Raw genomic sequence first — 11523 nt, 5'->3', positions numbered from 1 at the left:
TGTTTAACCTCTCACAGGGCGCTTTGGCGAGATGGGGCCAAAAATGCACATAAGAAAGCAAACGACAGCTCTAGGTTATACGAAAAGACAAATTATGTAGTCAAACATGACGCCGCCTTGATATAATCTACAGCCTCAAACCCTTTTACATGCCCTCCCCGCTCACCGAAATTCTATGCGCTATGGTACATGTCTTTTTCTACAATTTGCTAGACATAAAATCACGAATGCCTCGGACAAATGAAAGATGGATGATCCTTTAGTGCTTCATGGTTGACTTGTTGCTGGTCCCCCAGCTGCCAACCAGAGCCATGGCCTCCTCGCCGCCGCCAGCTATCCTCTCGTCCCTGAGAACGTCCGAAACGCAGCGCCACGGCTCGCGGCTGCCGCCCCACTTCAGCAGGCTCTCCTTGAGGTGCTCACCAGCTTCCCTGCTCAGCGCGGCACCGTCCTGGCCCGACGAGAAGACCTTCTTCCACGCCCGCTCGGCGAGCACCTGGTCAAACAGGTAGCTGTAGTAGGTGCTCCCGTAGCCAAACAGGTGACCGAAGAAGCCCTGCCAGCGCGTCGACGAAGGATCTGGTCCCAGAGGGCTGTGCTCGCGCTGCAAATCGTGGTAGGCGCGTGTCGTGTCGAAAGATTCTGACGAGGCAAGGGGCGAGTGGTACGCCTGATCCAGCATAGCCAGAATTATTTGGTAGTCCGTGTCGCAGCCCTCGAATCGGCCTCTAGAGCGGACACGCTCGGCCAAGAGGTCATAGTCTAACGGCTCGTCCGTCTCGGCGTGCCGGGCGAATAGCGACAACACTGACGGGTCCGATGCGAAATATTCCATTAGGGTGGATGGAAGTTCGGCCAAGTCTGTCGCGCATCGAGTGCCCGCTACGTTCTGGAACGAGGTCCGCGCTAAAACGGAGTGGATGGCGTGTCCCATCTCGTGGAAAAGAGTCTCAAGTGATGCAAAAGTCAGGGATGCTGGCTTGCTCTTGGAGCCGCTAAGGGGATTGTCGCGCTGGGGGAAGTCGCACACCAGCGCGATGGTCGGCAGCTGCTTCAGCGGGCCTCCACTGGCTCCGCGCGATGCAGCCATGCCGTCGTTCGCTGCCGACTCGGGTGACCCAAAGGCGGGGCCACCTTCGCTGGTGCTGACGGCTGCTTCTGAGATCTCATCCTCAGATATAGCGCGAGAACAGCGGATGGTAAAGTGAGCAGGGTTAGGTGACTTGTCTTCACGATAAAACAAATCGCAGTACAGCACAGCTACGTGCCCGTCTGTGTCTGACACGACGTCCAAGCGACGGACATCGGGGTGCCATTTCTCACCCGGCAGCGTCTCTCGCGGCACAAAGCGAATGCCGTATAGACGAGTGAAGAGTCTCGAAAGGCCCTGCATGACACGGCCCACGGAAAAGTATGAAGCAAAGAAGTTATCGTGCTTCACATTTTTGCCCTGGGCGTTTCTTATACGTTGAATATAATATTCTCTGTCCCATGGGTTGAGCGTCGCCGATGGAGACGCGAGAAGAGTCTTCTTCTCCTGCAACAGGCTATCAACCTCCTGCAGGACCCTGGGCGCGTTGTTCTTGGAAAGTTCAACAAGGAATTTGTTGATTGATTCCGGAGTCTTGGCCATCATCCTATCTCGGAGGGTCATGTGGCCGTAGCTTTCAAATCCAGCGAGATCGGCCAGTTCGGCTCTGTGCTTCAGCAGCGCCTCCAACAGACCGACAGACCGGCTTGATGCCGTCCTGATGGCAAGATAAACGGCCTTCCTGGTCTCCTCGTCGTGAACAGTACGCAAGGCGGCGGCTGCTTCACCGCTCATCGTGGGCAGCTGCATATAGCCATGTTTAGTGAACCTGCGCGCGATTTGTGGATCCATTCCCTGGAACTTGCTGCTCGGGAGAACCACACGGCGTTGCTCAGGGGCCATCTCATTGACAAAGTCGGACCCGATCTCGCTTATTCTCTGCGACAGATCGACGAACCTGTCCCGAGCGGCTTGCGGAAGGTTGACGGCCGATTTCATAAAGTCCAATTTGAGTAGCTGAGCCACGGCCATCTCCTCTTCGGACCAGGTCTTGGTCACGTCGGAGTTCTCCATGGCCTTCCCCAGCTGATCGTTGAGCCCCGTCATGGTGTTGAGCTGGTTCATGTACTGATACACCATGTACCACGCCTCGGAAGCGGCCCTCTGGATGCGCACGTCGGGATGAGTGACCCTCACAAAGTCTGAGAGATCTATGACGCGACAAAGAAGATCGCTGAGCCTGTCTAAGTCCCTGACTATGGTCTTGTACTCTTCAATAGTCGATGCGCCCAGCACTCGATTCACAATGGCAGAGGCCTTGGAGAGGGACGACTGCGCAAACGTGAGGAAACCATCTGGGCTGGTGAGATATGCGTTCCGGAAGAGGCCTGCGTTCTCCGTGGGGAACTTGGCCGACCTCGCTGAGAAGTCTCGCCATGCTGAAGAGCAGTCAAAGATCTTGCCGAGGAGGGCGTCGTCGTGAGTGCCGCTGGTAGTGTGGTCAGCGGGGACCGGGTTGACGGGGGGAATCGAAACCGCTGGAGCAGCACTTTGCGCCGTAGACAGCCATCTTGTGCTACGACTGCCGACGGGGTATGGTTTTGGAAATGCCACTCGGTTAAGGCAGCTGTTGCAAACCCATGGTCGAGGGCGGAGGAGCTTAAGCATCGCTGTGTCGTCGAGGCGCCGCCGACATCGCAGGTGGTCGCGTGCGTGCGTACGTCAGTGTCGCGAAGACTTTGACGGTTTTAATCTGTCGGGTTTGATGCGAATTCCTTGCCAAAGTGACTTTCTGCATATGTTTACTTGTCCTGGCAAAGCCTGAAAATGAACTGTGTGTTAAATTACTGGATACTCTTCGTCACAAGTCAGGGAGCCGTAGCTCCTCCGGTACACAATTGTGGATCATGGAGTTTGTCCATGGGTTGGCTGGTATTCCGTCCTACAGGGCATGCAATCGGTAATGTGGATCTAAATTTAGTGGACGACTGGTTGCTACATGACGGGCAGGAGCAGGAAAAAAATTCGGACGGCCGGACAATGGCAGCATGCATTGGCCAAGCAAGCCAGCATACAAACCAACCAAAGCTGGACCACCGGAAATAACCGCGGCGTCATCCCGGCTCCACTAAGAAAGCAGGCACAGCAACGCTTCACAATCAGAACATCCACAACCTGAGATCCTACATACTAATTGTCCCTCCCTTGTCCAAGCTCCGTCCATCGTTCAAAAGGGTTGAAAATGGCTGCCAGGCTACTGATGGGCCAGGTACGATGTCGCACGCGCCCAATTGGCTTTGCTTACTTCTGGGGATAGCTGCTAACACCCTCTCAATTGACCAGCGTGCTGCGGCACAATTGACGGCCGGTCTCTTGGTCGGCAGTGTCGCCTTCTACCCTGCTACCGCACATGCTGAAGCTCCTCCACACGTTCGTCTCCCCCGAGAGTAGATGTCCAAGGGCATATTTTGCCTATCATCAACACGCAAAACTGTATCCTAACAGACGTGATCCCATCCCATAAAACAGCCGCGAAAGTCCATCTACGACGACTTCGAAGACTCCTCCCCTCCGGCCCCGAAGACGCCAGCCTTCATCCCCAACTCAGCCACCCCGCCCGCGTTCGCAGAACCTGCCCAGCAGCAGCAACAGGTAGTCGCCCGGGGCCCGACGCCAACGGACCAGCTGGCCGCACAGATCCGGCGCGCACGGTTGTTCCTGCACCGCCAGGCCGCCGTGGCCGAGGACGGCGTCAACGCGGCCATGGACCGGGCTTTCGACCTGGAGCAGTCCTTCACGTCGACGCTGGCCTCGCTTGCCCCGTCGCGCGAGAGCGGCGAGCGCCTGATGCCCGGCCTGGTCTACGTGTTGGTCGCCTCCATGGCCGGCAGCATCGTGTCTCGCCGCCGCAACGTCGTGTTCCGCGCCGCTGCACCCATCGCCTTTGGCGTCGCTGCCGGCTGGGCCGTCCTCCCCGTCACCATGCGCAACGTCGGCGACTTGGCCTGGAGGTACGAGCAGAGGTTCCCAGTCGTCGCAGACGCCCATCTGAGGACCCGCGAGGGTGCCGAGAGGGGAATCTCCTTTGCCAAGGTTCACTGGCGCCTCGGCACGCAGATGGTCGGCGACAAGGTCGCCGAGACGAGGGAGACTTTGGAAGGTTGGGTGAGGAAAGGGAAATAAATTTCTCTGGTAGGGGCCTGATGATGACGACAGGGGGCTGGTTCCGTGCAGGAAATATAAAAGGTGCTGAGAATTGTGTGTTCGCGTTTGGTGCCGGTCCTTAGAGAAAAACGGCAAGGCGTGATGTACAACAAGATATAACGCGTCACTTAGACTTGACTTGCAAAACTTTTTCCTAGAGTCATAATAAGACGAGGAGCGAAATTTGAAATACCTACGGCTTGATCGTGGTACCCTGGGTCATACTTATTTATATGATCAAGTGCATGAAGTCCAAGAAAACAAAGATCAAATGTACGGTTTACAGAGTTATTGACGTATTATATTATACAGTATGTTTCTGAGGGTAAACAGGCTTAGAATAGCCTTGCCCAAGTCTAGGCCCACAATCTAGAACTAGAACTAGACTCTATACCGTCGCACCTTACCGTGCATACTCTCTCTAATCTTGCCTCCCGGACTGGAATGTAATGAGAGCTCTAAGCACTCTTTCGTAGGTCCACATAGTCACGGCACTGGCTGGGGCTGATTTTATCAGACTAACAGTCAGCCCGCGATATAGCCCCCTGAAGCCTTCAGTCCTGGCTATTGTGCTTATGGTCGAAAACGTCCCTTTATACTCTGGGATGTTTTTGTGCACATATTTGGACCTCGTCGGCCCCTGAACCTGAATCCGCCTGCGCACGAGATCAAGCGGGAAGACGGCCGTCTTGGCCAGGGTGCTAGCGGTCATACTCGCGAGGGCAAGCTGTCCGCCCCAGAATGGAAGCTTTAGATCAGCCAGCGGAGCCCGCAACGATTCGTAGGCCGCGAAAAAGATACCCATGAAGGGAAACGTCTGGCCGACTGCTGGCCCTATCCCACGGAAGAAACCCCTATAACCTTCGTCGCGCCAGATATCCGCCACGGCCCGACGCAATGACTGGTACACGCGATCGTCGCCACTGCCCTGGGCAGCAAAGCGGGTTCGCAGGAGATCGAGCGGGTACGTAACCGTGGTCGATGTTACTCCTGCGGCGGCGCCAGCCACAAAGGACTCCGCGGCGGCCGGGAGCTGGCGGTCCTCGCCGGCCACACGGTGAAGCAGCTGGGCCGCGCTTCGGTACGTAGCGAACTGCACAGCCGAGTAGGTGATGTAGAGCAGCTCGGCAGGAACGTTGCCCTTCCAGAGGCCCGTGATCCCCTCCTGGCGGGCTATGTGCCGCATAGTAGACAAGGTGCCCTTGTACACCGGCCCGCCACGCAGCAGCTCCGCTCTCTGCGACAGCGGGTCGGAGAGCGAGTGCGTCTGCAGCTGGAGGCGAATTTTGACGACATCGAGAGGAGCGATGACGAAGCTGTAGTGAGCATATTAGCTTGGATCACATGTTGGTAATCATTGGCATATATCTTGGCGGGAGGGTCTGTGTTTACCGGGCTATCATCCCGGCCGTTGCGCCCGCAACAACGACCTGTAATTTCGAGCCCTACATATTCCAAGACACATTGTTAAGTCAAGTCAAGTTATGCCCGGCATGTGATGGGGCAAAAAGTAAGTGGCTAGATCTAGATATGCAGGTAGCCAAGGTAGCTGGGCGGGGTGTTCAAGCGCGTGCTCGTTACCTCATCTTTCAAACGCTCTGTGTTGGCGGCTGACATGCACTCGAGCCTTGTCTCTAATTACTGAGGTTGGTAGATTCTCCGAAACGCCGCTCTTGGAAACGACGCTTTTTTGGCGTATAACGCAGCCACTTCTGATGCGACGCTGCGTTAACGGTGGTGGTTTGGCCTGCCTGTTGCAGCTGTGCGTCGCTTGTTCCCAAGCACTACCAGTACACGGAACAAAAAGAACGAAATAAAGACCGAGTCGTCGTAATCTTTAGGCTCGAGTAATTGCGTATTGTCAATTGGTTAGGCTGTCGTCCAACCAATAAATCAGCCCCTAGAAACGATTTCAGTTGACATCTGGATATTTGCGACACCCTCCCGGCTTCGGATGTATGCAGAAGGATGATCCGAAAAGAGATTTTGGCTGGGCCGTCGTCATTCGATGTGGCTGTTTGTTCTGTTTGAGGCGCCCCCGCGCACGTACCGTAAAAAACCGTACCCACACTGCTCTTTTTAGGCTCTATCCGGGAAACCGTTAGGGGTAATCAAACCATATTTCACAGTACAGTATGTACAGTACAGATTGAATACCACGGAACAGATTCAAGCTTGCCTCCACTACAATGAGCTTAAAAGTCGCGATGGTTTTGGCTAGGCTCACGTGAGACAGACATATATCGTGACATTGCATATCCACATGAGTACGTTGCACAGAAACAGGATCGATTCAGTAGATGCTGGAAACATTGCTCGTTTCCAAGGGAAAGAACCAGCCGTTGAGGCAACAGCTCCGAAATGTCGAGCTCCTTTTTGACTCGGATTTCTACGTGTTGACTCTGTGCCGACCTGACCGGGCTGGTTCTGGCTCTAGAACAGTCTCCAGAGAGTAAGTACTCGTCGCAAAGAGGTTTTCCCCAGCTACAGGTTAGTATCAGTACTGTACATCTACTTCGTATCTTTTACCTCGTTCCGAAAGTTCGGTGGCATTCGGAGGATCACTGCCTGTTACTCCGTACCGCGAGCAGCCGATCTATGGACCATGAGTGAGTGAGTATAAAATCTGCCCTTATCAGTTTTTGTTTCATGTTATTATGTCATGTACTCGATGAACTTTTTAGTGTCACTCTATCCCGTAGACCATAAACTGCATGATCACAGTTCTAGTCCGTAACTATACAATGGACATGAGGCTAGTCAGAATCTAGCTTAGCCTCTTTTATTTTTATATCTTGTATCTACGTCTGAAGTATTTTCAAGAGGTGTTTGGATGGAAAAAAAAATTACTACCGGCAAGACCCTCGAAGGTAGGACAAATTGTACATGAAGAAGCGCAAGAGTCCCCCATAATCTAGAATTCAGAATGACATCTCCATGTTCCGCTTGCCCGAGGGGGGAAGCTTGTTTCCAAGACAAGTGTCGGAAGGGGTCTAACGCGAGAAAATAAGGGTGCACGCCCGTGTGTTTAGGTATCATTAGCTGAATCCCCCAAGCCACATTCGGCAGTGCCGTGGGTCCTGTGACGTCCACTTCAAAGGCGACCAAACGCACACAGCCGCCCGCCACCACCAGACTCGCGCACGCCGCATCTGCAAGCCTTCATGATCATAAACGGTGGTGCAACCTTCCTAGCCCACCTACCCAATTGCCGGCTATAAACCGCCTTCCTGCTTGGCTCAGTTGCATTTGCATGTCAAGCTGATTGAATCCTCAATTTCCCAATTCCAAAATCCTTGTCACGTAAACCTGGCCTTCTCCAGGGTACCTTCTCCTTTCAGGGCCTGAAACACTGGCGGCCGGATATTCACTTGTCTTGTTGCATGTGATAGTACTACGTTGATTATTGTATAATATCTATCACCTTGGCGACTTCACCCTCACCAAACCTTTCACCTGCACATTCACAGCGACGTCTCCACAACTTATAACCATTGTCTTCTTAAATGCATAAGCCATTGCCATTTTCCACAGCATTCGCCATGACCACGACAACAGTCAGTCCTCCAGACTTGAGGGCCATTATTGGGCCCCTTCTACTCTTCCTACCAGGCGCAACCTTCGCAACACAACCGGCAGAAGGCGTTCTGCCCCTCTTGTCCCCAATTCTTCGCCAGCGTGTGCAGTTATTATCGGGCTCAGGCAGCGATCCGTGGATCCGACTTCTATCCTACGATACAGCGAATGCCGAGCAGCTCACCGAAGTCGCCCGCGGCGATCGGTTCGAACCACACCCATCGTCTGGGGAGATCGAGATTGACTGGGATCACGACGTCACGACAAGATACCGCCGCTGCGATGAGGAGACTCTTCAGGCGCTAGTGGCGCTCCCAGATTTTGGCCTCTTCTTTCGACTGGTATATTGCACAGGCGACACACAAGGGGGCGGGGATGGCTGGAGAGTCGGCGAGGTCAGTGTGCTCGAGCGGCCAGATCCATTCGCATCCTTTGGCGGCGAGGACACCATTTCGGCGGCAGAGGAGAAATTCGGCTTGGCTCGGGTGGGCAGCAAACAGACCGAGGCATCAATCGAGAGCAAAACCAACACAAATTCGGAAAAGATTCTCGAACCGACCGAGGAAGATGATGGTGACGATGATGACTACTGGGCCCGATACGATGCAACTCCAGCCCGTACACCGGCCGCACAGCCATCTCCTGCTTATCCACCGTCAACACAGCCATCGAACATGGGTACTCACATCCGCCCAGACGCAGACGACGCGTATTATGCACGATACGACTCGGTCCAACCGGCCATGGATAATCACGACCCGGATGAGGAGGCAAATCTGGCGGACAATGGCATATCACTGGCGCCTCCCCCCCTAGGCCTCGCCAGGACTGCAGGCCAAGGGGAACGCACAGAGGAAGCTCAGCCGGGGGAGACACAGGGATCGTGGACTATTGCGGGTGAATCCGAGGGCTCGCGACGATCCGCTGCGGAGGATGCTGACCGTACAATTCTTCACCCGCGGCCTGCCAGTGCAGCAAGTTCGAGTGGAGCCTCGATGGTTAGCAAGCTCGAGGAGTCGGCCGAGCGGAGAGCGCAAAGCGAGTTCGGCGTAAAGCAGCACGTATCAAGGACGATCAGGAGCCTTTTCCAGCTCTCGAGCGCAGCCGGAATTGATCGCGAGGAGTTTGAGGGTATGGTTCGGGCGGAATTGGAGCTGCTCCAGTTAATCGATGAAGAATAAGGTTAGCCTTGCCGCCGGCGAGATATCCTGATATCCGGAATGTTTTATGGCAACAAATGGGTGCTGTGGCCCGACCGGGTTGTCATTTGGAGCTGGCTGTGAAAGGAGACGGATGTCCGGGTGTTCCATTGCACTCTAGCCATGGATTTGTTATTACTGTATGTACATCAGCGACTTCGGCGTTACGGCATAAGGCGGGCATGTGTGAAAGGAATCCAGCAATTTCATAGTAACGAAACAAAATGAAAGAGAATTTGATGGACAGTTAACTGGAAATAATTATAGCAACTGGATGTGAAAATTCATAACAACAAGATGGTTGTTGTTGAGTAATGTATAGATAAAGTACAGTGTTACAATGCTACACCTGGTCTTGCTCTGGCGTTCATGTGCAGTACAGTATGCTGGAATAGTATGATCCAAAGCTCGGGGGTTGTGGCTAGTGACGCGACTGCAAGGATCGTCCGATGTAATTTTTGGTCGCGTTTTTGGCAGCTTGCTGGGGTCGGTTCAATTCGTCGTGTGGTGCCTGGTGTTTCAGGCGCGCTAAAGCCGGCGAAATTTTGAAGGAAGCTTCCGCCATAAGGCAGGTTGCATACACCCCCCTTCGAACGACCCTTTTCCTCGACGACGACGACAAGGAACGACGGACCTTTAGATTTAATTCTTCACAACAGGGTCAAACCAGCCATGTTGCGCCCAGCACTAAGAATACCGCTGAGGCGGCAAATACAGCCGTTGAGGCCGCTGGTCCAGCGCAGATTCGAGCACCTCATGCCGGTGCTGCAGAAAGACAAGCAGCAATTTCTCGAGCACGGCATCGGCCCCGAAGACGACCAGTTCCTTTCTGCCAGGGCTGTTGATCTTGCCTGGACTCAATACATGTCATTGGCATTAAAGAAGCTGAACAGGTTGACAAATGGTGTGTCTTGTTAAATGTCTGCCAGAATAGACAAGCAAAATAAAAAAAGACATGATGAGCTTGGTCTTGATGGCCGAGTCTCATCTCCCTGCTTGCCTTTAATTGAATGTCTTTTTACTCTCCGGTAAATACTAACAACCCCCGATCGCTCGGCAACAGGCAAGGAAAACGACGTCAGCACCGGCCGCGACTCCCTGAGGGACCTGGCCATCCGCACCGCTCGCGATCCCCTCAACGCCCCTACCTTCAACTACGCCAGCATGGCGCACAACAACCACTTTTTCTTCGACGGTCTGTCCTCTGAGCCCGTCGAGATGCCAAAGCTGCTGCGCGAGGCGCTCGAGCAGGACTTTGGCAGCATCGAGACGCTTCAGCGTGAGTTCCTCGTCACGGCCCTCGCCATGTTCGGCCCGGGCTTCGTCTGGCTCGTCAAGACCAAGACCACGGCGGGCAGGGACGTCTTCCGCCTGCTGCCTACATACCTCGCCGGCACGCCCTACCCCAAGGCCCACTACCGCCGCCAGCCCGTCGACATGAACACCGCCGACAGCCAGGGCCCCGAGGCCAACAGCGTTGACGGCTGGATGAACAAGCAGCAGGCCGCCGTCTCGTCCGATGGCAGTCTGGAAAAGACCGAAAAGGCCAATGGCGGCATTTCCGAAACCAGCCTCACGCCCGTCCTGTGCCTCAACACCTGGGAGCATGTCTGGACTACCGACTACGGCATCGTCTACGGAGAGAAGGAGCGCGAGTCCAAGAGGCTGTATGTTAGCAGGTGGTGGAAACACATTGACTGGGATGTTGTTAGCAGCCTAGCCAACATCAGGCCCCGACCGGAACCGAAGTTGTAAGCCGCTGTTGTATGGGTGTGACAAGGGGCGATTGATGGTGGACAGTTGACTGCCAAAGCCGATGGCTGTTTTTTTTTTGGGGGGGTTTTTTTCCGCTTGCGGGACGGCGGAGTGAGGCTGAGGGCGGAGGTCTCGCGTGTACTATTAGATGTCCCAGCGATGCCGAGAACAGCATCTCTCCCGCCTTCTATTAGGGAATGGGCTTTATCGAGGCTGACGGGACACTTGCCGCCGGCATGGGATGTATAGACATAAAAACTGCTGTACCATGTTGTACATGTAACATACCTTTTAAATGGAGAAGAACAGAACAAGGCGAGATAAGATGCAAACATGGTGATAAATATTTACTTTGCCTCCTTAAATCTTATATGTTAGCACGGCAGTATGAACTTGACCGGCCTGAAGTAAAGCTACACTTGTACAATTGGCCATGAAAGTATGTACGGTAAGGCATTGCCCTTGGGCATTCAACACGGAAAGCATTTGGGTATTTCGATGGACTTATAACAGATGAAAGGTAGGTACAGCAGGGAAAGGGATCTGAAGCTTGGTTGGATGCATGATATTTCTCAAGTACCGACCATGTCTAACCCAGCTCACATATCTATGTATTCAAGGGGTCCTGTGTAAGAAATACATTACTGTGACTACAATTTCCCCGTGTCACCTAAACAAGGCAACGCACTATCAAATATACGGACTTCACTCAAGGGTATGGCACACGCAGCAAGTATTCCAAGCTTTTTCTTTTACTAC

At 53.9% G+C, this 11523-nt stretch overlaps 5 protein-coding genes across 5 annotated transcripts; 3 read left to right on the top strand and 2 right to left on the bottom strand.

Annotated features, from left to right (window-relative positions):
* Window positions 1–17: 17 nt before the first annotated feature.
* MGG_00487 (mitochondrial intermediate peptidase) lies at window positions 18–3064 on the bottom strand. Its single transcript, XM_003718527.1, has one exon. The coding sequence runs from the start codon at window positions 2696–2698 to the stop codon at window positions 260–262; it is 2439 nt and encodes an 812-aa protein (XP_003718575.1). The 5' UTR covers window positions 2699–3064; the 3' UTR covers window positions 18–259.
* Window positions 3049–4556, top strand: MGG_00488 (uncharacterized protein). Its single transcript, XM_003718526.1, has 3 exons — window positions 3049–3299; window positions 3374–3460; window positions 3560–4556. The coding sequence occupies exons 1-3, from the start codon at window positions 3273–3275 to the stop codon at window positions 4211–4213; spliced, it is 768 nt and encodes a 255-aa protein (XP_003718574.1). The 5' UTR covers window positions 3049–3272; the 3' UTR covers window positions 4214–4556.
* Window positions 4486–6235, bottom strand: MGG_00489 (mitochondrial thiamine pyrophosphate carrier 1). The gene is made up of 3 exons (XM_003718525.1): window positions 5816–6235; window positions 5627–5679; window positions 4486–5550 (listed from the first exon to the last, which is right to left on the bottom strand). Exons 1-3 carry the CDS (start codon window positions 5849–5851, stop codon window positions 4656–4658), a joined length of 984 nt encoding a protein of 327 aa, XP_003718573.1. The 5' UTR covers window positions 5852–6235; the 3' UTR covers window positions 4486–4655.
* Window positions 6236–7344: 1109 nt separating this feature from the next.
* Window positions 7345–9284, top strand: MGG_00490 (uncharacterized protein). The gene has a single exon (XM_003718524.1). It carries the CDS (start codon window positions 7741–7743, stop codon window positions 8989–8991), a length of 1251 nt encoding a protein of 416 aa, XP_003718572.1. The 5' UTR covers window positions 7345–7740; the 3' UTR covers window positions 8992–9284.
* A 228-nt stretch (window positions 9285–9512) lies between these two features.
* Window positions 9513–11148, top strand: MGG_00491 (superoxide dismutase). The gene is made up of 2 exons (XM_003718523.1): window positions 9513–9913; window positions 10073–11148. The coding sequence occupies exons 1-2, from the start codon at window positions 9682–9684 to the stop codon at window positions 10762–10764; spliced, it is 924 nt and encodes a 307-aa protein (XP_003718571.1). The 5' UTR covers window positions 9513–9681; the 3' UTR covers window positions 10765–11148.
* The last annotated feature ends 375 nt before the right edge of the window (window positions 11149–11523 follow it).

Source organism: Pyricularia oryzae, chromosome 5, assembly GCF_000002495.2.
Source record: "Pyricularia oryzae 70-15 chromosome 5, whole genome shotgun sequence".
Classification (NCBI taxonomy): Eukaryota; Fungi; Ascomycota; class Sordariomycetes; order Magnaporthales; family Pyriculariaceae; genus Pyricularia; species Pyricularia oryzae.
The sequence above is the reverse complement of the archived record's forward strand: the minus strand, read 5'-3'. Positions and strand labels throughout refer to the sequence as shown.